Source organism: Pristiophorus japonicus, chromosome 14 (genome assembly GCF_044704955.1).
Source record: "Pristiophorus japonicus isolate sPriJap1 chromosome 14, sPriJap1.hap1, whole genome shotgun sequence".
Classification (NCBI taxonomy): domain Eukaryota; kingdom Metazoa; phylum Chordata; class Chondrichthyes; family Pristiophoridae; genus Pristiophorus; species Pristiophorus japonicus.
The window spans coordinates 125,079,569-125,107,160 of record NC_091990.1 but is presented as its reverse complement, the minus strand read 5'-3'; the positions used below and the strand labels follow the sequence as shown (position 1 = coordinate 125,107,160).

Below are 27,592 nucleotides of genomic sequence, written 5' to 3'. Positions count from 1 at the left end.
AAGGCTGAAAGGGCTTACAGCATGATTGGAAAAGAAGCTCTGGCATGCGTTTACGGGGTGAAAAAAATGTACCAGTATCTGTTTGGTCTCAAGTTTGAGCTTGAAACTGACCATAAGTTACTCATATCGCTATTTTCAGAGAGCAAAAGGATTAACACCAATGCCTCTGCCCGCATCCAAAGATGGGCACTCACGCTGTCTGCATACAACTATGTAATCCACCACAGACCAGGCACAGAGAACTGTCCTGATGCTCTCAGTCGGTTACTATTGCCCACCACGGGGTGGAAATGGCACAGTCTGCAGAGTTGCTTTTGGTGATGGATGCATTCGAAAACGAAAAGTCACCCGTTACGGTCCCCAGATCAGGACCTGGACCAGCCAGGATCCTTTACTGTCCCTGGTTAAAAAAAACTGTGTCCTCCATGGGAACTAGTCCAGCGTCCCAGTGGAGATGCATGAAAAGATCAAGCCGTGCCAGCGGCGCAAAGACAAAATGTCCATACAGGTGGACTGTCTTTTGTGGGGTAATTGCGTGGTTTTGCCTAAGAAAGGCAGGGAAACGTTCATGCCCGACCTACACAGTAACCACCCAGGCATAGTAATGATGAAAGCTATAGCCAGATCCAATGTGTGGTGGCCCAGACCTAGATTCATGCGTGCGCCAATGCAACACTTGCTCTCAACTGAGCAATGCACCCAGAGAGGCACCGCTAAGTTTGTGGTCATGGCCCTCAAAACCGTGGACTAGGATCCACGTTGACTTTGCGGGTCCATTTTAAGGCAAAATGTTTTTGGTTGTTGTGGATGCTTATTCAAAATGGATTGAATGTGTAATAATGTCTGTAAGCACGTCCACTACCACCATCGAAAGCCTACGAACCATGATTGCCATGCACGGCCCGCCTGATGTTCTTGTCAGCGACAATGGGCCGCGCTTCACCAGTGCTGAATTCAAGGAATTCATGACCCGCAATGGGATCCAGCACGTCACATCTGCCCCGTTCAAGCCCGCATCTAATGGCCAGGCAGAACAGGCAGTCCAAACCATCAAGCAAAGCTTGAAAGGTGTGTCGGAAGGCTCCTTTCAGACCCGCCTGTCCCGAGTCCTGCTCAGCTACTGCACCGGACCCCACTTGCTCACTGGGGTTCCCCCAGCCGAGCTGCTCATGAAAAGAGTGCTCAAAACAAGGCTCTCTCTTGTCCACCCTGATCTACTTGATCACGTCGAGGGCAGGCAGCATCAACAAAGCATGTACCATGATCGCACAAACTTGTCATACGATATTAAATTCAATGACCCTGTATTTGTACTCAACTATGGACATGGTCCCAAATGGCTGGCTGGCACTGTCATAGCCAAAGAAGGGAATAGGGTGTTTCAGGTCAAACTTGCCAATGGACTAACTTACAGAAAGCACTTGGACCAAACCAAACTGAGATTCACAAACAGCCACGAGCAACCCGAAGAGGACACCACCAACTTCGACCCTCCAACACACACACAAGTGGCAACCGACATCACAGTTGACCATGAAGCTGAACTCACCGTCCCCAGCAGCCCGGCAAGGCCAGCTGCCCAGCAGCGCAGCGAAGAACCAACCAACTCACCCACACCTGCATTTGTACCGAGACAATTGACAAGGGAGCGAAAAGCCCCAGATCGTCTCATCCTGTAAATAAGAATACTATTGACTTTGGTACCATACCTGTATATAAGCAGGCCTCCCAGGCAGTTCCAGCACTCTGGAGTTTAAATAAAGGAGCTAAGGTCACACTTACTCATTGTCTACAGTGCTCAGTTGCATCAATTTATTATGAAAATAACAAGATTAATGATGCAAATTCACTCAGAGATATCAGTTATAAGGTAGTGGAATATTGAAAGGTGCTATGGACTGTAGGGATTCAGGTTTCAGCCATATGGCAGAGGGAAGGAAAATGGCATCATTTGTGCAAGCATTCAGGAAGTCAGTTAAGAGTAGAATAGGTTACGCACCTTTTCAACTACTAAGGTGCATAGCTTTGAGGGGAGGGTGGGGGAGGAGAGAATGAGTGCTTTACCACATTAATCCCCCCCCCCCCTCCCCCTGGAATGTTTTAAATTTGTTTTATTATATGTTAACCTATGATTTACTGGTCCTTTACTTTCACATTATACTGCTGGAAAATAAAAGCCAGTTGTTTACTAAATTGCTTAATAGATTAAAAAAAAGACTTGCATTTCTATAGCATCTTTCACAACCACCGGACGTCCCAAAGCACTTTACAGCCAATGAAGTACTTTTTGTAGTGTATTCACTGTTTTAATGTAGGAAACATTAGAGTCAAGCCTAAGGGAGTCAAGGGTTATGAGTTGTAGGCAGGGAAATGGAGTTGAGGCCAAAATAAGATCATCCATGATCTTATTGAATGCCAGAGCAGGTTTGAGGGGCCAAACAGTCTACTCCTGCTCCTATTTCTTGTGTTCCTATGTTCTTATGAAACGCAGCAGCCAAATTGCACATAACAAACAGCAATGGGATAATGACCAGATAATCTGTATTTTAGTGATGTTGATTGAGGGATTAATATTGGCACAGGACACCAGGGATAACTCCCCTGCTCTTCTTCGAAATAGTGCCATGTGATCTTTTGCATCCACCAGAGAGAGCAGATGGGCTCTCGGTTTAACATCTCATCCAAAAGACAGCACCTCCGACAGTGCAGCACTCCCTCAGCACTGCACTGGAGTGTCAGCCTAGATTTTTGTGCTCAACTTTCTGGAGTGGGACTTGAACCCACAACCTTCTGACTCAGAGGTGAGGGTACTACCAACTGAGCCAGAGCTGATGCATTTGTTGTATGGCAGGGCCTGTTATTGTATCATGTTTTGCATGAACAGATAACTGTATCAATAAGTGCCCCTCCTGCAAGAAGCAGGACACGATTATCAAAAAACATACACAGTCTGTCTGAGCTACAATCCTAAAATAAGTATACAATACTCAAATTGTCAGATTGGTTGAATGGTGCAGTTAATACCAAAGGTGTGGAGGCCCCGACCTGCATGGGAACATCAGCAGCAGGTCGGAGCCATAAAAGGAGCGGCGAGCGGCGGCCGTGGGCAGCATGGAGGCCACTTCAAGGCACAGTGCAAGCTGATGCAGGAGGCCGACGGCTGTGAAGAGTGACATCATCAAGATCAAGGCCGATGATTGGAGCGTGGGCAGATACAGCAGGGCAGCGAGAGACTGTAGAGGGACGTGATCGGGGCCCAGGGGAGGCGTGAGTTCGGGGCCAGGGGCCCAGGGGAATCACGGACCAGCCCACACTGCGATATGTGTATGCACTAGGTCCATGCAGCAGAGCTGGTCTCCAGTTGTCTTGGGTATTCCTTGCCACTGGACCAAGACCTAGCTCTGTCAAGCCCGTGTGGTGGCTGGTGTGCAACGGCCACCTAACGTTAAAAAAATTCACGCACAGGCATCTTCCACCCTTCAGGTGTAGTTCGGGACCTTCATTGAAACTCCTGTGAACTCAACGTTTTTTGACGTGGAAGCAAGTCATCCTCGTTTCGAGGGACTGCCTATGATGATGAACACCAAAGGTTATAGAAAGATCCTTGAGAATGTCAGATCCCTGTGCTCCAGGGTCATCAAAGCATAAAATCTGTGTAAGTGCGGTGACTACATCTACACATCCTGGATTCGGGAATGGCTGAATTAGGATTGGGAACAGACGTTCCAGGATAGTCTCCAACCTTCTCACCATGTGCACCAAAAATGAACATGGTTAGTGAGGAAAATGTTCTCCACCTAATGAAACTGGCTGCATCCTCTAGCGTTGCATAGACACTTGAAATACTGTCTCACAATCCTGCAAAGTGGATCAGCCAGAGAGTCAGTAAAGTGACTCAAGTGCTCAATCATGCCATGATGCCACACAATGCTCTCCACCCCAGAATCCTGAAATATATAGCATTCCATTTGAGGTCCCTGTGTTCAACAGATGGCAAAACCTCCTATGGCGGGTGGGGGGAGGGGGGGATCCTAAAGGAAGATAAAGGTGGGGATGCGGACAGTGCGCAACAGTGATGAGTACAGGAAATCGCTGTGTGTTAAGTGGAGTGCTTGGTGGATAATCCTGATCAACAGTTCAGATTATGAGGCAGAGGTGCACAAGGTGGGGGCTTTGGGACCTCCCACCAATGAGCAACTCTGGCCGGCAGGGTGGAGGGGTGTGGGATAATCACATAGAATGCCTCTACTCTTTTGAGCCCACTCAATGCATCCAATGCGGTATCAGGGATAAGGGCAGGTCTTATTTGTTGGAAGGTATTAGCAGCAGGACAGGTGAAGCAGAATGATATCCTCATGGCTCCTGTCTCTACATCCTGCCTGTCCCTCCGACATCCAACATATCCCTGATAGTGCAAGTGTGCAATGCCCTCTCCCTTGGTTGTGTGCTGCTCAAACAAGACACATGTGGACACTGATGTCAGCTGGGATTGTCATGTTGTTTTATACAGTAAGTTACAGGAAAGTCGTAAATATTATAGATTATAGCAGGGAATGAAATCCAAGGCACCATAAAATCTTACAGCACAGAAGGAGGCCATTCCACCCATCGTGCCTGTACTGGCTCTTTGAAAGAGCTCTCCAATTAGTCCCACTGCCCTGCTCAGTCCACATAATTTGAAAATGTTTCTTTTTCAAGTATATATCCAATTCCCTTTTGAAAGTTGCTATTGAACCTGCTTCCACCGCCCTTTCACGCAGTGCCTTCTAGGTATGGCTCCCTCATCCTGGTGGTTAGTTTCTGTCTTGAATTAAGAGGGGATGACTCGAGGAGTTTATGATTGTCATTTGAACCCCTGAATAGAACTGCTGTCTTTAACTCACTCCTGGATATCTAATGCAGGACTGCAGCTGCTGCAGATGTAGGGCAGCTTGATAAATTGTTTGCTTTGACAGCTAAGAAGTCTGGCTTTTATAGTGAATGGGAATTGTGTTGCTTTTGACAACTTTTTCAGGTCATTTTTCTCGGTCTTGTGGTAATTTGTGACTTTTGGGATGTTTCAGTGTCTCCATGAGTGGCATCAGACATTTTGCAGGTATCTAGAGAGATTAAGAATGTTTTTCTTTGTGGGTTTTTTTTTTGGGGGGGGGCAGTTTTCTGTTTCTGCCGATGTGTTGAGGTTTATTGGTGCTGGCATTAACTCTGTGGGCAATGCGGGGGAGGCTATGTGGTTTGTGTGCAGGAGTGCAACAGGTGTTGACTGCACGCTGTGAAGAACAACAGCATCAGGTGATGGGCACTGAGGTCCAACCTTGTTTTTAATCAGCAGGTAACTGGGTAATAACACCTAACAGATTGCAAAAGCAACTGAACAGAATGGTCCAATATAAAGAGAGCAGAAATGTAATTTCATGGTTTGAGGGCCCCCTCCTCCCAACCTGGATATGCTAAAAGAAGCCAATCCTCCAAGAATTCGGAAGCAAAAGCTCTTTTGAAATACTTGATGACGGCAACTCGCTTTAGTTTGCAGGATCTAATGTGATTCTGTTTGTGATCTTTACAATGGAAAGCATGTTACAGAGGAACCCTCCAGAGAAATGCAATCTGCCCTGTTAATAAAGTGGGTGGATGATGTGCAGATGCTAATTGTTCAATTAAGTACAAGGAGCATGTTTCAGTGACTGGGACTCCGCTGGCACCTTTCTTTCAAATGTGCTGGTGTTCGGGAGGAAGAGCTGGGATCTGGGATTACCGAGAATGTTTCCTAAACGCTGCTGACTAGCACCCAGATTGAATTTCGATCTAATATTCGAGCTAGTTCTCAAGTAACTGGTGGAACAAGAACTCTTAAAATACCCCCCTTTTAGCATGGCAATTTAATAGGATAGTTCCTACAGCAAACAACCCCCCAAAAATCTGAATCTGGTGGCGGTGGTTGGGGGCGGGGGGGAAATGGCAGCCGACCCACCGGAGAATTTTGCTGTTGACACCGAGAAAGCCGCGAATGAGAAGGATCCGGCCACCCAACCACTAACCGAGAAGGATCCGGCCACCCAACCACTAACCGAGAAGGATCCGGCCACCGAGTCCCCACTCAAGAAGGAGCCAGCAGCCCAGCCACTCACCGAGAAGGATCCAGGGACCCAGATTCCATCCGAGAAGGATCAGCTAACCGAGGTGAACCAGCCTGAGGAGATCATCGTAAGTGGACAACTCCCTTCTCTCTCTCTCCCTCCCTCCCTCTCCCCCCCTCCCTCCCTCTCTACTACCTCAACAGAAACTTCAGTACTTTCCTCCGAATGCACAAGTCTGTTTTTAAGTCAATCCTCTTTGGATTTTTTTCATGTGACAAAGTACATTTTGAAACTGAATCCAGGTTGAGTTTGGTGGTTGGACTTGGGTGAGGTCTGCCGGGATCTAGTAGACTTGCACTGCACTTCCTTAAGAGCCACTTCTCTACTGGGATCTAATGGTTCAGAGATGCGGATTGACGGCTTTTTGCTCCAAATTAAATGGACAGGGTGATTTATATTTCATCTATACATGAGGGGTTCTTTGATATATTGTCTTTGTTGCTCAGAATTCCATCAGACCACCTCCTGGACTAGCAGTAGTTAACGGTTCTTAACCCCTCCCAAAAAACAGTCTGGTAAACTATTTAAATCTCAACAATTGTATATGGAAGTATAGCTATAAAGTTCACTTTGCAGCTATTCTCGCCTGATGGTCTGAAAGTAGACTTCACTCTTCCAGTTAGCCTCATTACTGCCCATAGACACTGAATTTCTACAAAATAAGCAAGGTTAGACTTTGTATTGGCACTGGTGTGGTGCTTAAAGATCACTGTGTCAGTGCCAAATGTCCAGTACAACGAGGGCATTTCACCGAGAGCATGACTGGTTCTGTGACAGCATAATTGTATCGCTCCATCTCTAACTAATGACAAACACACTTTGAGAGGTTAATGTATCAAACAATTTAACATGCACTGTTTGCAAGAAATCAGGCTGGCTAGTCACATTACATTTATATTTAAGCTTAAAACAGACCACAATGTTTTGAGGTCCTCCTTGACAATGAAGCAAATGCCATATAGACCATATATCACCAGTTAACAATTCAAGCTCAAATCTTTCTCAAGACCCGCTGGCCTTGGGTTACAAAGGAACCTGTCGTGTAATACTTTAGCAAAAACCTTTTAATAGTCGCGGTATACCAAGTATACTCCCTCTGGACTCCTTGCCTGAAAGGTGGTAGAGGCAGAAACACTCATTGAATTTAAAAAGTACTTGGATATGCACTTGGAAGTGCTGTAACCTGCAAGGTTACAGACCAAGAGCTGGAAAGCTCTTTGTCAACCGGCACGGACACGATGGGCCGAATGGCCTCCTTCCGTGCTGTAAATTTCTATGATTCTATGACAAAGTGATCGTTACCAGGCAATATTATGAGCCCTTTTTACTATATTGTACTCTACATACGCAGCTTATAAGAACTTAAGAAATAGGAACAGGAGTAGGCCATACGGCCCCTCAAGCCTGTTCTGCCATTTAATAAGATCATGGCCGATCTGATCATCGACTCAGCTCCACTTCCCTGCCCGCTCCGCATAACCTCTTATCCCCTTAGTGTTTAAGAAACTGCCTATCTCTGTCTTAAATTTATTCAATGTCCCAGCTTCCACAGCTTTCTGAGGCAGTGAATTCCATAGATTTTACTTACCTTTTGAGAGAAGAAATTTCTCCATCTTAGTTTTAAATGGGCGGCCCCTTATTCTAAGAATATGCCCTCTAAATTTTAGACCCCCAATAGTGGAAACATCCTCTCTGCATCCACCTTGTCAAGCCCCCTCATAATCTTATACGTTTCGATAAGATCACCTCTCATTCTTCTGAATTCCAATGAGTAGAGGCTCAACCTTTCCTCATAAGTCAACTCCCTCATCTCCAGAATCAATCTAGTGAACCTTCTCTGAACTGCCTCCAAAGCAAGTATATTCTTTCATAAATATGGAAACCAAAACTGCACGCAGTATTCCAGGTGTGGCCTCACCAATACCCTGTATAACTATAGCAAGACTATCCATCCCCTTTGCAATAAAGGCCAAGATTCCATTGGCCTTCCTGATCACTTGCTGTACCTGCATACTATCCTTTTATGTTTCCTCCCATCTTTGTATCGTCAGCAAACTTGGCTACGTTACACTTGGTCCCCCTTATTCCAAGTCATTAATATAGATTGTAAATAGTTGGGGTCCCAGCACTGATCCCTGAGCTTTTAATGCCCAATTGTACTGCACTAGTTCATTCATTGCCAATTTGTACTTTTTTGGGGAAGTGTAAGCATCTGCTGGTTATACTGCTTGCTTCTTTTGTTGTGGAACTGGAAAGTCAGAACTACATGGACACAGGGAGTGCTTGTTACCAGCCAGTCATAATTGTAAGAACCAGAAAAATTACAGAGGATATTTGACTATCAGTAATTAGAAACTGGCTGGAAATACAGTATCGTTTTTTCAAAAAATGGGCTGTGCATGGAACACTGGTATACTGTAGTTGATGTGCAATGGCAATGGTTTGAGACTACAAAGTTTTTTAAGCATTACATTTGGCACTGATGCAGTGTAAACAATTGCATTGGTGAAGGTAGAGTATAAGTGGGAAGTTTGACTAACATTATTCCAATTTCTATGATGCAATACTCTCCCCTTGTTTTTCCTCTAGTACCAATAATAGAGTTGGAGGCAAATGTCAATTGTACAATCTACCCACTACTTTTAATCCCCAAAAATTGAAAACACCATATTACTCCCCATGATCACTTTCAGGATTTGAGTGAGTGGTGTTAAGAGTTTTATTTGATTAATTTCTCTCTTTCTAGCAACTGATTCTGGCTTGCAGTGCAAAGATGAATGATTCTAAGTATGTTGAGGCCTGTGCAGGGGGTTTCATGTTTTATTGATGCTTGTGTTAAAATTATCCAACCATTTTTTCACAACTTGCATTTATATAGTTCCTTTAAAACATCCAAGGCGCTTCACAGCAGTGTTCTGAAACAAAATTTGACACTGAGCCTGATGAGATATGAGGACAGCTAACCAAAAGCTTGGTCAAAGAGATAGGTTTCAAGGAGGAGAGAGTGGGAGAGGTTTAGGGAGGGAATTCTAAAATCTAGGGCCTGGGCATGGCCACCAATGGTGGAGTGATGAAAATTGGGGATGCACAAGAGGCTAGAATTGGAGGAGCGCAGAGTTCTGAGTGTTGTAGGGCTGGAGGAAGTTGGAGAGATGGGGAGGGGCAAGGCCATGGAGGGATTGAAAACAAGGTTGAGAAGTTTAAAATCGAGGCATTGTCTGGGAGCCAATGTAGGTCAGTGAGCACCGGGATGATTGGAATAACTGTTCCTGTCAATTCAGGAATCCGAATGGTTCCACTGCTGTCCAGAAAATCAAATGTTCTTTCACTCCTGTGGGCAGCATCTTGTTAGAATTTAAAGATGTCTTTTGTACTTGGCCGTTTCACTTGGCACCAATGCTGAAGCTATGGTACGACTCTGGAGTTGTGGCCTGACATGATTTAAGAGCAAAATGTATTGGAGCATCTCACTTTTCTTTGCTCCAGGGTCAAGTCAGACTTCGGTTATTGCACCTTTTTTTGGCATCCATGTGAAGTTGGGAGTGTAAAGAGTTGGTTAGATTTTCATTCCACTATATTAGCTGTGCTCCTATTTCAAACATAGACATAGACATAGAAAATAGGTGCAGGAGTAGGCCATTCGGCCCTTCTAGCCTGCACCGCCATTCAATGAGTTCATGGCTGAACATTCAACTTCAGTACCCCATTCCTGCTTTCTCGCCATACCCCTTGATCCCCCTAGTAGTAAAGAACTCATCTAACTCCTTTTTGAATATATTTAGTGAATTGGCCTCAACAACTTTCTGTGGTAGAGAATTCCACAGGTTCACTACTCTCTGGGTGAAGAAGTTCCTCCGCATCTCGGTCCTAAATGGCTTACCCCTTATCCTTGGACTGTGACCTCTGGTTCTGGACTTCCCCAACATTGGGAACATTCTTCCTGCATCTAACCTGTCTAACCCCGTCAGAATTTTAAATGTTTCTATGAGGGCCCCTCTCATTCTTCTGAACTCCAGTGAATACAAGCCCAGTTGATCCAGTCTTTCTTGATAGGTCAGTCCCGCCATCCCGGGAATCAGTCTGGTGAACCTTCGCTGCACTCCCTCAATAGCAAGAATGTCCTTCCTCAGGTTAGGAGACCAAAACTGGACACAATACTCCAGGTGTGGCCTCACCAATGCCCTGTACAACTGTAGCAACACCTCCCTGCCCCTGTACTCAAATCCCCTTGCTATGAAGGCCAACATGCCATTTGCTTTCTTAACCGTCTGCTGCACCTGCATACCAACCTTCAATGACTGATGTACCACGACACCCAGGTCTCTTTGCACCTCCACTTTTCCTAATCTGTCACCATTCAGATAATAGTCTGTCTCTCTGTTTTTACCACCAAAGTGGATAACCTCACATTTATCCACATTATACTTCATCTGCCATGCATTTGCCCACTCACCTAACCTATCCAAGTCGCTCTGCAGCCTCGCAGCATCCTCCTCGCAGCTCACACTGCCACCCAACTTAGTGTCATCTGCAAATTTGGAGATACTACATTTAATTCCCTCATCTAAATCATTAATGTAAAGTGTAAACAGCTGGGGCCCCAGCACAGAACCTTGCGGTACCCCACTAGTCACTGCCTGCCATTCTGAAAAGTACCCATTTACTCCTACTCTTTGCTTCCTGTCTGACAACCAGTTCTCAATCCATGTCAGCACACTACCCCCAATCCCATGTGCTCTAACTTTGCACATCAATCTCTTGTGTGGGACCTTGTCGAACGCCTTCTGAAAGTCCAAATATACCACATCAACTGGTTCTCCCTTGTCCACTCTACTGGAAACATCCTCAAAAAATTCCAGAAGATTTGTCAAGCATGATTTCCCTTTCACAAATCCATGCTGACTTGGACCTATCATGTCACCTCTTTCCAAATGCACTGCTATGACATCCTTAATAATTGATTCCATCATTTTACCCACTACTGATGTCAGGCTGACCGGTCTATAATTCCATGTTTTCTCTCTCTCTCCTTTTTTAAAAAGTGGGGTTACATTGGCTATCCTCCACTCTATAGGAACTGATCCAGAGTCAATGGAATGTTGGAAAATGACTGTCAATGCATCCACTATTTCTAAGGCCACCTCCTTAAGTACTCTGGGATGCAGTCCATCAGGCCCTGGGGATTTATCGGCCTTCAATCCCATCAATTTCCCTAACACAATTTCCCGGCTAATAAGGATTTCCCTCAGTTCCTCCTCCTTACTAGACCCCCCGACCCCTTTTATAACCGGAAGGTTGTTTGTGTCCTCCTTCGTGAATACCGAACCAAAGTACTTGTTCAATTGGTCCGCCATTTCTTTGTTCCCCGTTATGACTTCCCCTGATTCTGACTGTAGGGGACCTACGTTTGTCTTTATTAACCTTTTTCTCTTTACATATCTATAGAAGCTTTTGCAATCCGTCTTAATGTTCCCTGCAAGCTTCTTCTCGTACTCCATTTTCCCTGCCCTAATCAAACCCTTTGTCCTCCTCTGCTGAGTTCTAAATTTCTCCCAGTCCCCAGGTTCACTGCTATTTCTGGCCAATTTGTATGCCACTTCCTTGGCTTTAATACTATCCCTGATTTCCCTTGATAGCCATGGTTGAGCCACCTTCCCTTTTTTATTTTTATGCCAGACAGGATTGCAGTGCGTTAGTGCAGATGCCTTTTTTAGCTGTTGTCATTTGAGTTTGATCCTACCCAAAAGGGATGAAAGTCTCTTCACTAGAGACGTGAACGCTTTTCAGCCCATTTGATCTCTCCCTTCGAGAAGAAAGAAGCCTCCCATTTTCCTATTGCAGGATCTACCTGTTTCTCAAATGAATCCAGTGCTGTGACCTCAACCATCCTTCTTAGCAGCCGACCCTCTGCATAAAGAAAGACTTTCTGATTCAAGTCATAAATTTGCCTTTTGCAATCCTGAACCTGTTGATTTGTTGCCCTGGCGTACATGAAAGTACCACTTTGAGTTTACTTTTTCTATCCTGTTAAATATGTTGTCGAGCACCTTTTTAAGATCTTCAAACAATCTATATTTTTGAGGATTGAAAAGCCCGAGCTGGTCAAGACATATTTTTCATAGCTCTTCCCTCTGGTACCAAGATCAGCCTTGTTACTCTCCTCTGCTCTACCTCTAGGGCATTGGTGGCACCCTTGTGCAGCGTAAATCTACACAGTACTCTAGGTGTGTCATGACCACGGCATTGTACAGCCTTCACGTGGTCTCTGGGGATTTGAACTTGTGGTTTAGCGATATATCCCAGCGTCCTATTTGCTTTGTTTTTTGCCATCTTGCACTGTTTAGAAATTATGAGAAATGCATCAGCTAACACCACTTGATCTCTAAGTTCCCTCTTGACAAATACTATCCCAATCATGAAATTCATGTCCCTTCTCTTTTTTTTTTATTTCCTCAAAGTATGAGGCAAAGCAAAGCAAATAAAATGTCTTGGTTATTTTACAACAATCCCTTGGCAGACATTAAAAAATAAACATTTACAGTAACTCTCCAATGGTCAGGTAACATTTTTAAACCATTATCTTGCATTGGTCTACATTGAATTTTCCCACTGATTAGCCCAGGTGTAAACCCTGCTGATGCCCCTTTTGTAAGATCTGGCTGTTGCTTCTGAGTTCAGTTTTCCTCTTCACCTCCACCAGTATGTCACGTGTTGATTTAGGTATGGCTCCATATGCGTTACTGCATTTTCCCCAGTCTCCGGGGAATCTCATTGGTGTTCATTGCCTCCTTCAAAATCCTAAATGTTTCACAAAACAACTCCCATGCCCCTCTTAAATACCTTTTTTAGAATTTAGCTCATGAATTTGTTGGTCTTCAACCTATCTGAAATCACCATTGCCAAAGTTCTGGAGCTTCCACAATGTGTTTTTATCGATTTTGTACATTGTTTGTGTCCTCCCTGTTTTTTTCTTAAAGTTAAGAGTTTTAGCTATTTCCAGTTCATCCTCATGTTCGACTCTAAAGTTGTTGTGCATGCAATAACTCAATAGACGAATACTGTAAACTCCGAACAGGTACAAACCTGGCTCTACTTTATTAGGGCCCAATGTGATTACATTACAAGATGGCTGGCCTTTTATACCTGGGCTGCACACATGTGCGCACAACCCAATGACCTCCAACAGTTGCGCCACCTGGTGGCTAGTAAACCCAAGCAAACATACATGACAATATGCCCCTTTAAGATATTAATAACGGTTTTTTTTTAAATTGAGACGGTCTGGGGCTTTCCGCTCCCGAGTTGAACGTCTCAGTTCAACTCCAGCCTTGGGTGAGCGTGCTGAGTCTGTTGTGACGGGGGCTGGGTAGTCGATCTAATGGGAGAGGCAATGACCATGTCAGGGATTGAAAGTCCAGAATCATTGAGAGCAGAGTCCTCTGATGACTGAAGGTAGGTTAGTTGGTCACTGATTGTGTCTTCCTCAGACTATTCCGGTTCATCAGTTTGCCACAGCTTTATCTGATCGACATGTTTCTTGCATGTCTGCCCATTCTTGAGCTTAATGATAAACACTCTTGCCCTCCTTGGCCGTAACAGTACCGGTGATCCATTTGGGACCTTGACCATAATTCAGTACATACACAGGATCATTGATAGAAATGTAAGAACATAAGAATTATGAACAGGAGTAGGCCATCTAGCCCCTCGAACCTGTTCCGCCATTCAACAAGATCATGGCTGATCTGGCCGTGGACTCAGCTCCACTTACCTGCCCGCTCCCCGTAACCCTTAATTCCCTTATTGGTTAAAAATCTATCTGTCTGTGATTTGAATACATTCAATGAGCTAGCCTCAACTGCTTCCTTGGGCAGAGAATTCCACAGATTCATAACCCTCTGGGAGAAGAAACCCTTCTCAACTCGGTTTTAAATTGGCTCCCCTGTATTTTGAGGCTGTGCCCCCGAGTTCTAGTCTCCCTGACCAGTGGAAACAACCTCTCTGCCTCTATCTTGTCTATCCCTTTCATTATTTTAAATGTTTCTATAAGATCACCCCTCATCCTTCTGAACTCCAAGGAGTAAAGACCCAGTCTACTCAATCTATCATCATTAAGGTAACCCCCTCATCTCCGGAATCAGCCTAGTGAATCGTCTCTGTACCCCTCCAAAGCTAGTATATCCTTCCTTAAGTAAGGTGACCAAAACTGCACATAGTACTCCAGGGATGGCCTCACCAGTACCCTATACAGTTGCAGCAGGACCTCCCTGCTTTTGTACTCCATTCCTCTTGCAATGAAGGCCAACATTCCATTCGCCTTCCTGATTACCTGCTGCACCTGCAAACTAACTTTTTGGGATTCATGCACAAGGAACCGCCCTCCGGGAGCTGCCTGTCTTTTACAGGGAACTCATCAGGGTCTGGAACAAAGTCTCCACCAAGCGCAGCTCTCCGCCGGCTGGAGTGGCGGCCGTCCTGCAGGAACCGCTGCTCGGGAATCCGTACCTCCACGGCCGAGGCTTTATGTGGCGGTCGGAAGAGAGGGCTGTGGCTGGTGAGGTGACCAGGGTCAGGGACCTGCTCGATGGCGGAGGAGCGGGCTGGATGGCGCCAGACACGCTGGCGCGGCGCCTAAATTCTGCCAACGTCCGCCACGCGGCCGATGCCATCGAGTCGCTAAAAACAGCTCTGGGCCCTGACTCCGTTAGGTGCATCGAGGAGGCTCAAGCACGGGGGGAGATCCCGTCCGAACTGACCCCCGTCCGGACGGAATTCCTCATCGGCGCCAAACCCCGGAACCTCCCTCGGGGGCCGGCGCCTCACAACTTGAGCCGCCTCGGGGAAATCCCCTCCGTGCCTTTCAGTTCCGCGCGGAGGGGTTTCCTGTACGGGCTGCTCCTGCACACCCTCAACTTTGCCATCCTCGCCGGCCGTCCGGACACGCCATGGCGTACCATCTTGCCGTCCGGAGGAGGCGGGGGTCCCCGATGGAGGGCACTCTACGCAGGGGTCCTCCCACTATTCATCGGGGACTTGGCCTGGAGGGTGGTGCACGGAGCAGTGCCGTGCAACAAATTTTTAAGCCGGTTCACGGACTCCCAGGCCGCCTGCAATTTCTGCGGTCTGGAGGAGTCCGTGTTCCATGTTTTTATGGAGTGCACAAGGTTGCAGCCCCTGTTCCACTATTTGAAGGGGCTGCTCCTGAAATTCTGGCTGCACTTCAGTCCCACTCTCCTGATCTTTGGGCACCCTGTGCGGAGGGGAGCGGGTAGGTCCGAAGGCCTCCTCGTAGGACTGCTCCTGGGCACGGCCAAGGGTGCCATCAGCCGGTCCAGGCAGCGGGCGGTCGAGGGGGTCGTTCAACCTGACTGCCTGCCTCTCTTCCGCTCTTACATCCGGTCCAGGGTGTCCTTGGAGATGGAGCACGCGGTGTCCACCGGTACGCTCGCGGCCTTCCGCGAGAGGTGGGCACCGGAGGGACTGGAGTGCATCATCACGCCCGGCAACCAAATTTTAATTTGATTTTACGTTTTAAGGTTTAATTTGTTTTAATTGCCGGTGGTTTTAGTGTCCCCCTTCCCTTTTATAGGGGGCACTGGGAAAATTTGATTTTAGCGCCCCAAAAAAAAAAACCAAAAAAAATAATTAAAAAAAAAAAAAGGGGCCTTGAAAATGTCTGCTGTGTCACCCAGGTCGGGTGGCATGGCTTTAATGTTTATGTTTTTGCAGGTAAACTCAAGAGTTTCATGCACAAGGACTCCCAGGTCCCTCTGCGCTGCAGCATGTTGTAATTTCTCCCCATTCAAATAATATTCCCTTATACTGTTTTTTTTTTTTTCCCCCAAGGTGGATGACCTCACATTTTCCGCCATTGTTATTCCATCTGCCAAACCTTAGCCCATTTGCTTAACCTATCCAAATCTCTTTGCAGCCTCTCTGTGTTCTCTACACAACCCGTTTTCCCACTAATCTTTGTGTCATCTGCAAATTTTGTTACACTACATTCTGTCCCATCTTCCAGGTCATCTATGTATATTGTAAACAGTTGTGGTCCCAGCACCGATCCCTGTGGTACACCACTAACCACCGATTTCCAACCCGAAAAGGACCCATTTATCCCGACTCTCGGCTTTCTGTTAGCCAGCCAATTCTCTATCCATGCAAATACATTTCCTCTGACTCTACATACATTTATCTTCTGCAGTAACCTTTTGTGTGGCACCTTATCGAATGCCTTTTGGAAATCTAAATACACCACATCCATCGGTACACCTCTATCCACCATGCTCGTTATATCCTCAAAGAATTCCAGTAAATTAGTTAAACATGATTTCCCCTTCATGAATCCATGTTGCATCTGCTTGATTGCACTATTCCTATCTAGATGTCCCGCTATTTCTTCTTTAATGATAGCTTCAAGCATTTTCCCCACTAACCGGCCTATAGTTACCTGCCTTTTGTCTGCCCCCTTTTTTAAACAGAGGCGTTACATTAGCTGCTTTCCAATCCGCTGGTACCTCCCAAGAGTCCAGAGAATTTTGGTAGATTATAATGCATCTGCTATAACTTCTGCCATCTCTTTTAATACCCTGGGATGCATTTCATCAGGACCAGGGGACTTGTCTAACTTGAGTCCCATTAGCCTGTCCAGCACTACCCCACTAGTGATAGTGATTATCTCAAGGTCCTCCCTTCCCACATTCCCGTGACCAGCAATTTTTGGCATGGTGTTTGTGTCTTCCACTGTGAAGACCGAAGCAAAATAATTGTTTAAGGTCTCAGTCATTACCACATTTCCCATTATTAAATCCCCCTTCTCATCTTCTAAGGGACCAACATTTACTTTAGTCACACTCTTCCGTTTTATATATCGGTAAAAGCTTTTACTATCTGTTTTTATGTTTTGTGCAAGTTTACTTTTGTAATCTATCTTTCCTTTCTTTATTGCTTTCTTAGTCATTCTTTGCTGTTGTTTAAAATTTTCCCACTAACCTTGGCCACCTGATATGCATTGGTTTTTAATTTGATACTCTCCTTTATTTCCTTGGTTATCCATGGCTGGTTATCCCTTCTCTTACCGCCCTTCTTTTTCACTGAAATATATTTTTGTTGAGCACTATGAAAGAGCTCCTTTAAAAGTCCCCCATTGTTCCTCAATTGTGCCACCATTTAGTCTGTGTTTCCAGTCTACTTTAGCCAACTCGGCCCTCATCCCACTGTAGTCCCCTTTGTTTAAGCATAGTATGCTCGTTTGAGACACTACTTCCTCACCCTCAATCTGTATTACAAATTCAACCATACTGTGATCACTCATTCCGAGAGAATCTTTTACTAGGAGATCGTTTATTATTCCTGTCTCATTACACAGGTCCAGATCTAAGATAGCTTGCTCCCTTGTAGGTTCTGTAACATACTGTTCTAAGAAACAATCCTGTATGCATTCTATGAATTCCTCCTCAAGACTATCCCGTGCGATTTGATTTGACCAATCGATATGTAGGTTAAAATCCCCCATGATTACTTCCGCTCCTTTTTCACATGCCTCCATTCCTCCCTTGATTTTTGTCCGCCCCAGCGTGAAGTTATTATTTGGGAGCCTATAAACTATGCCCACCAGTGACTTTTTCCCCTTACTATCTCTCATCTCAACATTTTGTTCATTTGAGCCAATATTGTCTCTCAACTGCCCTGATATCATCCTTTATAAACAGAGCTACCCCACCTCCTTTCCCTTCTTGTCTATCTTTCCGAATTGTCAGATACCCCTGTATGTTTAATTCCCAGTCTTGGCCACCCTGCAACCACGTTTCAGTAATGGCCACCAAATCATACCCATTTGTAATGATTTGTGCCGTCAACTCATTTATTTTATTTCGAATGCTGTGTGCGTTTAGGTAGAGTGTTTCAATACTAGTTTTTAAACCATGATTTTTAGTTTTGTCCCCTCCTGCAGCCCCTTTATATTCATACATATTGTCCCTTCCTATCATCTTGTGGTTTACACTTACCTCAGTGCTACTCTGCTCTGTTGCCTCCTGCCTTTTGCATTCTTTCTTGGGGTCCTGTTCATCTGAGCTCTCACCCACCCTAACTAGCTCAGAGCCCTCTCCTGGGTTCCGAATACTCCTTGCATTGAGGCACCGAGCTTTCATGCTTGCCTTTTTATTGCACTTTGACCCTTTAGAATTTTGCTGTACAGTGGCCCTTTTTGTTTTTTGCCTTGGGTTTCTCTGCCCTCCACTTTTACTCATCTCCTTTCTGTCATTTGCTTTTGTCTCCATTTTGTTTCCCTCTGTCTCCCTGCATTGGTTCCCATCCCCCTGCCATATTAGTTTAACTCCTCCCCAACAGCACTAGCAAGCACTTCCCCTCTGACATTGGTGCGTGACAAAGTAGCACGATCATTATACCCTCACTGACTTTGACATCTGTATTCTATACAATTATTTAAGTCTGGGTGGACAAGAGAGAGCCTGGTCTTGAGGCCTCTCCATAGTTCATCAGGGGAGATCCCGGTAAGCGTATGGGGTCTTGTCCTGTAACTAAGCAATATACATGACCAGCGAGTTTGCAGTGAACCTTGAGTTACACGTTTCATATTCTGCTTGATGGTTTGGACCGCACGCTCTGCTTGTCCATTGGATGCGGGTTTGCATGGTGCTGACCTCACATGTTTGATACCATTGAGTTTCATGAACTTTTGAAACTCCATACTGGTGAAGCAAGATCCGTTGTTGCTTACAATGATGTCAGGCAGACCATGCGTAGCAAACATGACACGAAGGCTCTCAATGGTAGCTGTGGATGTGTTGGATGACATGATTGTACACTCTATCCACTTGGAATAAGCATCCACCACAATGAAGAACGTCTTTCCCAGGAAGAGACCTGCATAGTTGATGTGGATCCTGGACCATGGTTTAAATGGCCATGACCACAAACTCAGTGGCGATTCTGCTGGTGCTTTACTCAGCTACATGCAAGTGTTGCACTGATGCACACATGATTCCAGATCAGTGTCAATTCCAGGCCAGCATACATGAGACCTGGAAATGGCTTTCATCATGACAATACCAGGATGTCTGTTATGTAGATCATGCATAAATTTCGCTCTGCCTTTCTTGGGCATAATAACATGATTACCCCACAGTAAACAATCTGATTAAATGGATAGTTCGCCTTTGCGTAAGATGTAAGGTTTGGTCTCCTCACACATTTGCTTTGGGTGTGGCAGACCAATCACCACTAAAGATACAACGTTTCACAACCGATAATATCGGGTCCTGGTTGATCCAGTTCTTAACTTGTTGGGCCGTGACAGGGGTTCCTTCACTTTCAAAAGAATCCATGACTAACAGTAGATCTGCTGGTTGTGGCATTTCCACTTCCGGTGTGGGCAGCGGCAGATGGCTCAATGTATCGGCACAATTCTTAGTGCCAGGTCTATGGTGAATGACATAATCATAAGCAGATAATGTCAGCGCCCACCTCTGGATGCGGGATGATGCATTGGTATTGATACCTTTTTGTTTTACGAAAACAATGAAATGAGTGGCTTGTGATCTGTTTCCAGTTCAAACCGAAGACCAAACAGGTACTGATGCATCTTTTTAACCCCATACACACAGGCTGGTTCTTCTTTTTCGACCATAATGTAGACTCTTTCTGCTTTAGATAAACTTTTTGAAGTATATGCAACAGGTTGTAATTTGCCTGACTCATTAGCTTGTTGGACACGCAACCAACTCCACATGACGACAAAGCATCACAGGCCAATACTCGACGCTTACACGGATCATAATATACCAGCAGCTTATTTGAGCAAAGCAGATTAGTAGTTTTCTCAAAAGCTCTATCTTGAGACGCACCCCAAACCCAGTTGTCGCCTTTACTTAGCAGCATGTGCAGTGGCTCTAATAAGGTGCTCAATCTAGGTAAGAAATTACCAAAGTAATTGAGTAGACCAAGGAATAATCACAGCTCCTTCACATTCTGAGACTTCATGCATTTTTGATGGCCTTGGTTTTTGAGTCCGTAGACCTGATGCCTTCAGCAGCAATTTCCCCCCCCTCCCCCCCCCCCAGGAATTCGACTTCCGGTGACATGAAGACGCACTTTGTGCATTTCTGTCTGAGTCCCACTTTATCCAGACGATGTAGAACCTCTTCTAGGTTATTCAGATGTTCGGCGGAGTCACGACCTGTGATCAGGATGTCATCTTGGAACACGAAGGTTCTGGAGACGAACTTCAGTGGACTCGCCATGTTCTTCTGAAATATGGCTACAGCCGAGTGAATTCCAAAAGGGCACCTGTTGTAGATAAACAGTCCTTTGAGTGTTGATGCACGTAAGTTTCTTCAACATGTTGACCAGCTCCTGTGTCATGTAGGCCAACATCAGATCCAGTTTTGTGAATGACCCCTCCCCCCGCCCCGCCCCACCCCCTGGCTAGTGTTGCAAATGGGTCATCAGCCCTTCAAGTAACGGGTATTGATCTTGTTTCGAAACTCGGTTGATCGTAACCTTGAAGTCTCCACAAATTCTGACACTGTCATCACTTTTCAACACGGGAACAATGGGGCTGGCCCATTCGTTAAATTCGACTGGTGATATGATCCCTTCATGCTGGAGTCTGTCCAGTTCGATTTCTACCTTCTCCCTCATCATGTACAGAACTGCCCGAGCTTTACGATGGACGGGTCTTGCATCCGAGTCCACGTGGATCTGCAGTTTGGTCTCCCGTGAAATTGCCGATGCCTGGTTCAAACAGTGAGGGGAACTTGCTTAGCACTTGAGCACATGGAGTATCCTCCTCCGACGACAACGCTTTGATCTCGTTCCAGTTCCATTTGATTTTTTTCCTCCAGTTCCTGCCGAACAACGTTGGACCATTGCCTGGAACAATTCATAAAAGTAAATCGTGAACTCCACCATAATACGACACCTTGATTACTGCACTGCCAATCACCATTATGAGTTCTTTAGTGTACGTACGCAACTTGGCATTGACTGGACTCGGCTTAGGCCTCACAGCCTTAGTATCCCACAGCTTGTCGAATGTCCTCTGGCTCTTAATTGATTGATTCGCACCCGTGTCCAATCCATCAATACCGGCGCACCATTAAGTTAACATTAACCATTATCGGTTGGCTCTTTGTTAAGAACGAATACAGTCCGTACACTTCCTCTTCTGGTATCTGATTGCATATCTGGATCCGCGCTAGATTGGTCATCATCCCCCACATGGTGTGTCGCAGCATGCTTGCTCAGTTGCGGACACATGAGCTGGAGATGCCCCACTCTCGAATAGCCTTTACAAATATACTGTTTAAGCCTACACTGATGATGCCGACTATTTTCCCCCACAACACCAACATGGTGATATCTGATTCATTCCGGTTGGCGAACTTTGAGCAGCCACAGGTTTCGCATACGCAGGCCCTGCCATATGCAGCACTGCCAAACGACGATAATATCTTGTTTACAGTACTTGCCAAGTTCCGATTTTTCAATGATATCTGCTTTAAGCTTTTGTCCATCGTCATGCATGATTGGACAATCGTGATGGCCTTGCTCAAATCCAGTGTCTCCGCCGCCAGTAGCTTACACAGGATCACCTCGTGGTTGATGCCGATTATCAAGAAGTCCCGCAGCATGTCTGCCAACGCAGTTTCGAACTTGCACGGTCCAACTAGACTTAGGCCGGCAACGAATTCCAATACATCCTGGCCCTCAGAACGAACGTGCGTATAGAATCGATATCTTGAGATTATGATGCCTTCATCTGATTTGAGATGGTCACGTACCAGAGCACACAATGTTTCATAGTCCTTGTCCGTTGGACGTAAGGGCAAGAGGAGATTCTTTGAGTCCATAGATTTTCGGACCGCAAACCATGAGGAGGACCGCCTGGCGCCAAACTGTCTGCCTCTTCCTCCATTTTTTTGGCCATGAAGTACTGGTTCAAGCGGGCTACAAAGTCTGCCCAATCTTCTCCCTCCAGGAATCGCTCCAGAATTCCAATTGTGCTCATTTTTGCATGCAAAGGATCTTGTTGCCTCGTCACCAAATGTTGTGAATGCAATAACTCAATAGACTGAATACTGTAAACTCTGAACAGGTACAAACCTGGCTGTACCTTATTAGGGCCCAAAGTGATTACATTACAAGATGGCTGGCCTTTTATACCTGGGCCGTGCACATGTGTGCACAGCCCAATGACCTCCGACAGTGGCGCCACCTGGTGGCTAGTAAATCCAAGCATACATGCATGACAAAAGTGCCTTTGGGCGTTGGAGGATCTTTTGAGGTCTTTACTCTGATTGAAAGAGTGCAATGTGAAATGAGATTAGACGGTCTCAACTCTTACTAGTGAGCACAGCCTTGCAGCACAAACCTGTAAATGATTTGATGGATAGTCATGTGACAGAGGTCCAGTTGTTGTGGGGAAGCTGTGGTGAAATAGATCGTACTTTTTTAAGGCACATTGTTGAGATGGCAGAGGCAGCTTTACTCCACATCTGGGAAGTGCTATATGCGATCCAAGATTTCTTTGTGCATATTTCTGAGGGACCAAAAAAGTGCAACAATTTTTCCATTCTCAGCCACTGAAATTGTCACTTTGATCACCGGAATATGTCTGGTACAGATGTATCAGATGTGCCCTGTGAATGAATTAAAATATCTGGCGCCACCTTGTTGAAGCCTTCCATTTAACTGGTGCAGTTCCACTAATCCGGTACTGCAGATTCCAATCACTGTACTGAGCCCAGATTACAGCACACCATCCTTCCATTAACCAGTCAAACCAAATGCTATGTACCTATAAAATAAACATTATCTCCTGAGTGTTGCTGAGATTCAGGCCTTTTTTTCTTATACCCTTGAAAGAACTGTCACAACTGGGATATTGTCTCTTTATTGCAAGTAATGATTAGATATGAGCCAAAGTTGGTTTTTGGCATGTTTTCAATCATTCTTGAGTAAATATTTACTTCCAACAATTCATGATTACCCCATGTGTTGCAGGAAAATAAAGCAACTTTGATTCCATTTACTGTTCGAAACAGTACTTCAACCAAATTGATTTATATTTAAATCTGATACTGTGGTAGAAATGTTATCAAGTACCATTTTGTTCCAGTGAGTGTGGTGCTGCTCCAGTTATTTGAGCTGAGCAGGACCAGAGCACAGTGACATATTAAAATATCAAGATATATGATGTGTAAACTATTGTTGTGGGGCACGGCATTACCACACTATCCTGTCAGCTGTAGGCCCTGGGATTGAAGCCAGCCCAGAATGGTGGCTGGGGCAGTGGCAAAGTTTCATATCTTCCCTGGCTGTCGGGGTGTCCCACTTCCTTGTGGCTTAACTCCCTACAATTGGCATTAAATGAGATCTCACTCCAAGGAGCCATGAGGCTTGCTAGCATACGAAAGGAATACATTTATACTGGTACAGGGTGTCTTCTGATATTGTGGTTGAAGCTTGCTTTGCAAACAACAACTACTACTACCTGCATTTATATAGCACCTTTAACATAGTAAAAAAAATCCCAAGGCGCTTCACAGGAGCGTTTAGCACCAAAATTTCACAATACGCCATATGAGGAGAAATTAGGGCAGATGACCAAAAGCTGGGTCAAGGAGGTAGGAACATCTTGAAGGAAGAGAGAGTTGGTGAGGTTTAGGGAGAGAATGCCAGAACTTGGGTCTTAGACAGTTGAAAGCATGGCTGCCAATGGTGAAGTAAAGGAAATTGGGAATGCGCACTCAAGGCCAGAAATGGATGAGCTCAGAGTTCTTGTTGGGCTAGAGGAGGTCATGGAGAAAGGGAGGGGCGAGGCCATGGAGGAATTTGAACAGCCTATATCATCTGACTCTCCTGGTCTGTATAAACTCACTGTTACATCTACCTCCTAAGCCATTTATTAATGTAAATTTTGAACGGAGTTTGAGAGTCAAGCTTCTTATGAAATAATTTCCCTTTCCTTTTCCCTTGGTCTCCTTAGATTTTGAATGCCTTTGCAACAGACCAGGATGCGCGACAGCCCAGTGGCTTGTATTTGCAAGATGGAAAGCGCCACGTGGATTATGTGTTGGTGTATCAGTACAAGAAATCAAATCGCAAGGCGTTAAACTCGCGCCACCGGGGTTCAGTAGGCAGCCGTCACCAGGAGCAAGACCCAGATACTAATCTCCAACCATTGGATTTCCCAGAGGATGACCGAAGACTGCGTAGGGAGGAGTTTGAACTAAACCTCATAGAAGCTGGATTGGAACTGGAAAGCGATGAGGAGGTAATGGTGCAATGTTTCATGTTCATGCAGAGCTCCTGGGCTTGTTATGACCCATCTCAACAAAGCAAGTAACTGTTTGTTTTGGGGGTACGTTTGTTTGTCTTTGGGGTAGAAGGGTGTAGTTGGGAGAGAGTTCTCTCTTGAGGGGGGAGGAGTACAAGTCTAGATATTCCGCCAATGTCAAGGTGAAATAATAAGTGTTTGGCGCTCTCTTGCCTTGTCCGATTTTGTTTTGGAGAACCTTTTAGTTATTGTGGAAAACCTTCAATATGATTTCATGTAGCTCACTTTTATGATGAGCAGCAAGATGTTGGTACTATAATGTGGTAATATACAGGGAATATGCAGAACAGAACTGCTTGAACCACCGGAGAAGGAGTTCACGGTAAGTATTGAGCTGAGCTTTTTTCTATCGCTATTGTCTTTGATCCTGACCTACATATTTTTATCGGCCAGGCAGCTCTTTAGTTCAATCAATACAATTAAGTCAAACCCTTTCGTATTCTCCCATACTACTTAGTGACCACAATCCTCCTCATTGTGTTATTGTACAGTTACAAATATCTATCAAATATGCCAGAAGTATGTCTGTAGCCTGGAAGTCATTGAGAGTCACGTCGCTGTACAAATTATTACTGTACCCAAAACTAATTGGGTTACACCTCCATCGAAGTCAGAGGAGTTTGAAATGTGTGTGTCTGCTAACAGTGCTCACAGTAATTTAGATACTTGTGTTTGGCCACATTGGATCTCTAAGCAACATGGACAGAAGTGTATTTCAATAGTCATACAGGCCCCTACTGTGGCTTATTGTACTTGGTCCACACAACCATTCTGCTGCACAGCAATTACACTCTGAAATGACTTAAGCTGCAGAATACATGTTTTGGATCCCTTGTAAAACCAGTAACTCTGATGTAGCAACTGACACACAGGATACCATTTCAGAGCCCCCACTCTCCCCATGTGAAGTCTAACCATCCAACAGTTGGCATTTTCCTGAGTTTATACCAACCCTATCTATCTAATTCCAATATTGCGGTTGGTAGCAATCTAATGGAACCATCCAGCTTTCTAACAACGTGATTGGTCTACGGAGATCATGTGACCCATGCTGCCAACATTCTTCTAACTATTTTCGTTGGTCAATGGGAATCACATGGTCCATGCCTCCACTACTCTTACAGTAATGTTGTCTTTTGCAACCATGTGACTTACCAGAGTGCTCCCTCTCCAGGAGAGGTTTCTGCAATGTGGCCTCAGCACCTTCCTTGCTCCTCCTTAACCTCACTGGGGCCAAAGGTGGTGTTTTTCCATGATCTGTTGCCACTTGTTCCTGACACTTCCCCGCCCCCCCCCCCCCCCCCAACCTCTATTTCTGGGCTGAAGTCACATGGATATATGTAAGGAATTGATATACCTGGTAATTTTATTTTTTGAGTCCACAGCACAAGCTCTTTGAGCCTGCTTTTTAATTTTAAAAAGCATTTGTTTTTCCATATTCAAAATCTGAATGCAAAGCTTGACTTGTCATCTAGTGTGTGCTGCAAATTCTTCGGCAGCACCTCCCAAACCTGCACCTCCATCACCTAGAAGGATAAGGGCAGCAGGCGCATGGGAACAGAATCACCTGCAAGTTCCCCTTCAAGTCACACACCATCCTGACTTGGTAGTATATCGCCGTTCGTTCATCATCGCTGAGTCAAACACCTGGAAATCCCTCCCCAACAGCACTGTGGGAGTACCTTCACCGCACGGACTGCAAAGGTTCAAGAAGGCAGCTCACCACCACCTTCTCGAGGGCAATTGGGGATGGGCAATAAATACTGGTCTTGCCAGCGACTCCCACATCCCAGGAACACATTTTTTTTTAAAGACGGGTAATCTCCACTTGCTCCGAATAAAACCACTATCTACTGATGCGGAGTATTCCAATGCTCCTTTCCTCGTTCCCATATAATATATTCCACGGAGAATAAATACATCAGATTTTTTTAAATCAAAGTATTCTCCTAGCAATATTGGGCTCTGAGCTAGCGATTCCCTCCATTGTCACTACTGTGCAAGCAAACACCTTGATTTATCTATGGAGTTGAAGATGGTGTATTAGTGCTACAAAATCCATTTTAATATTATGTGGTTTGCCAATTAATGCTGCTTCTCTTTGTCTGCTATTAAGTGTTTTTTGCTCACGTGCTCATTTCCAAGCCAGTGTGACCCGTTTACTCATAGCCCTAGGCCCTGGTCAATACAACATCTGTGCTTGGGTTCCCTGGTCCCTCCCAGCCCAGACCAGGCCCACTACTTTGGAAAATATCTTCTTCCTTCCTTATCCAGAGAGAGTGCGGGAAGATCACTTTTGCAGCTATCAGCTGATTGGACCCCAGGTCTGGTTCCAGGTTTCAGAGAGGTTTTGCTGAGCAGAAGATAATAAGAGCAATACAAAGAGAGGCCTGCAGATGTACAGAGAGAAAGCGTGCATGAGACCTACAGAATGGGAGACACGCAGAAGAGAGGGGAGATGGGGACGGAGAAACTTGAGGAGAGGAGAATGGGGATATGGACAAGCGTAAATGCCTAAGTCCCAAATAGAACATGAACTTGGAAGACAAACCAAACCAGAGATCTGGAAAGATCTTGGTGTGAAAGACAGGATGATGCTATAAATTAATCAACTAGTTGACACATTGGCCTTTTGTGTTCCAATTTTTAATTTCTCAGTTTCTACTTTACATAAAACAATGAGCTTTTATTCCGTATTTAGTTATTTTACCTTTTGGTGGTAAATAGAAGCCATGGTAGCATTCCCTTTCTCCATTCCCTCATGTGCACACAAGTTACCCACAGGGAGCAAAATCTCATCATTTTAACTGGAGCCTTGTGTAAGCTCAGCAACTGACTGACCAGGACCAACTTGGTGCAAAGTCTATTTTCTATTGACTTCAGGTTAACATTGATATTCAAATGAAAATACGCCATACAAACCTGTCCAGTGTTTGAAATGGATTTGGACTATACGGCAATTTGTTCTCACTAATCATTGGATATTCTGCAGCTCCAATAATTCTGTTGAAACACTCGGATATGTTGGATGAGTTTAATTGCGGCTGGTGCACAAGTTGATAGATATATTTTTTAAGTGAGTGAACCTTGGAAA

General features: G+C 45.1%; 1 protein-coding gene across 1 annotated transcript in view; it reads left to right on the top strand.

The window, feature by feature from the left end:
* The window catches only part of ano1a (anoctamin 1, calcium activated chloride channel a), a 379,673-nt gene that overhangs the window by 97,614 nt on the left and 254,467 nt on the right, over positions 1-27,592 (top strand). Inside the window, exon 3 of the mRNA XM_070899592.1 lies at positions 24,148-24,435. Within this exon, the coding sequence (XP_070755693.1) occupies positions 24,148-24,435 (288 nt within the window). The remainder of the gene's footprint in view (positions 1-24,147; positions 24,436-27,592) is intronic.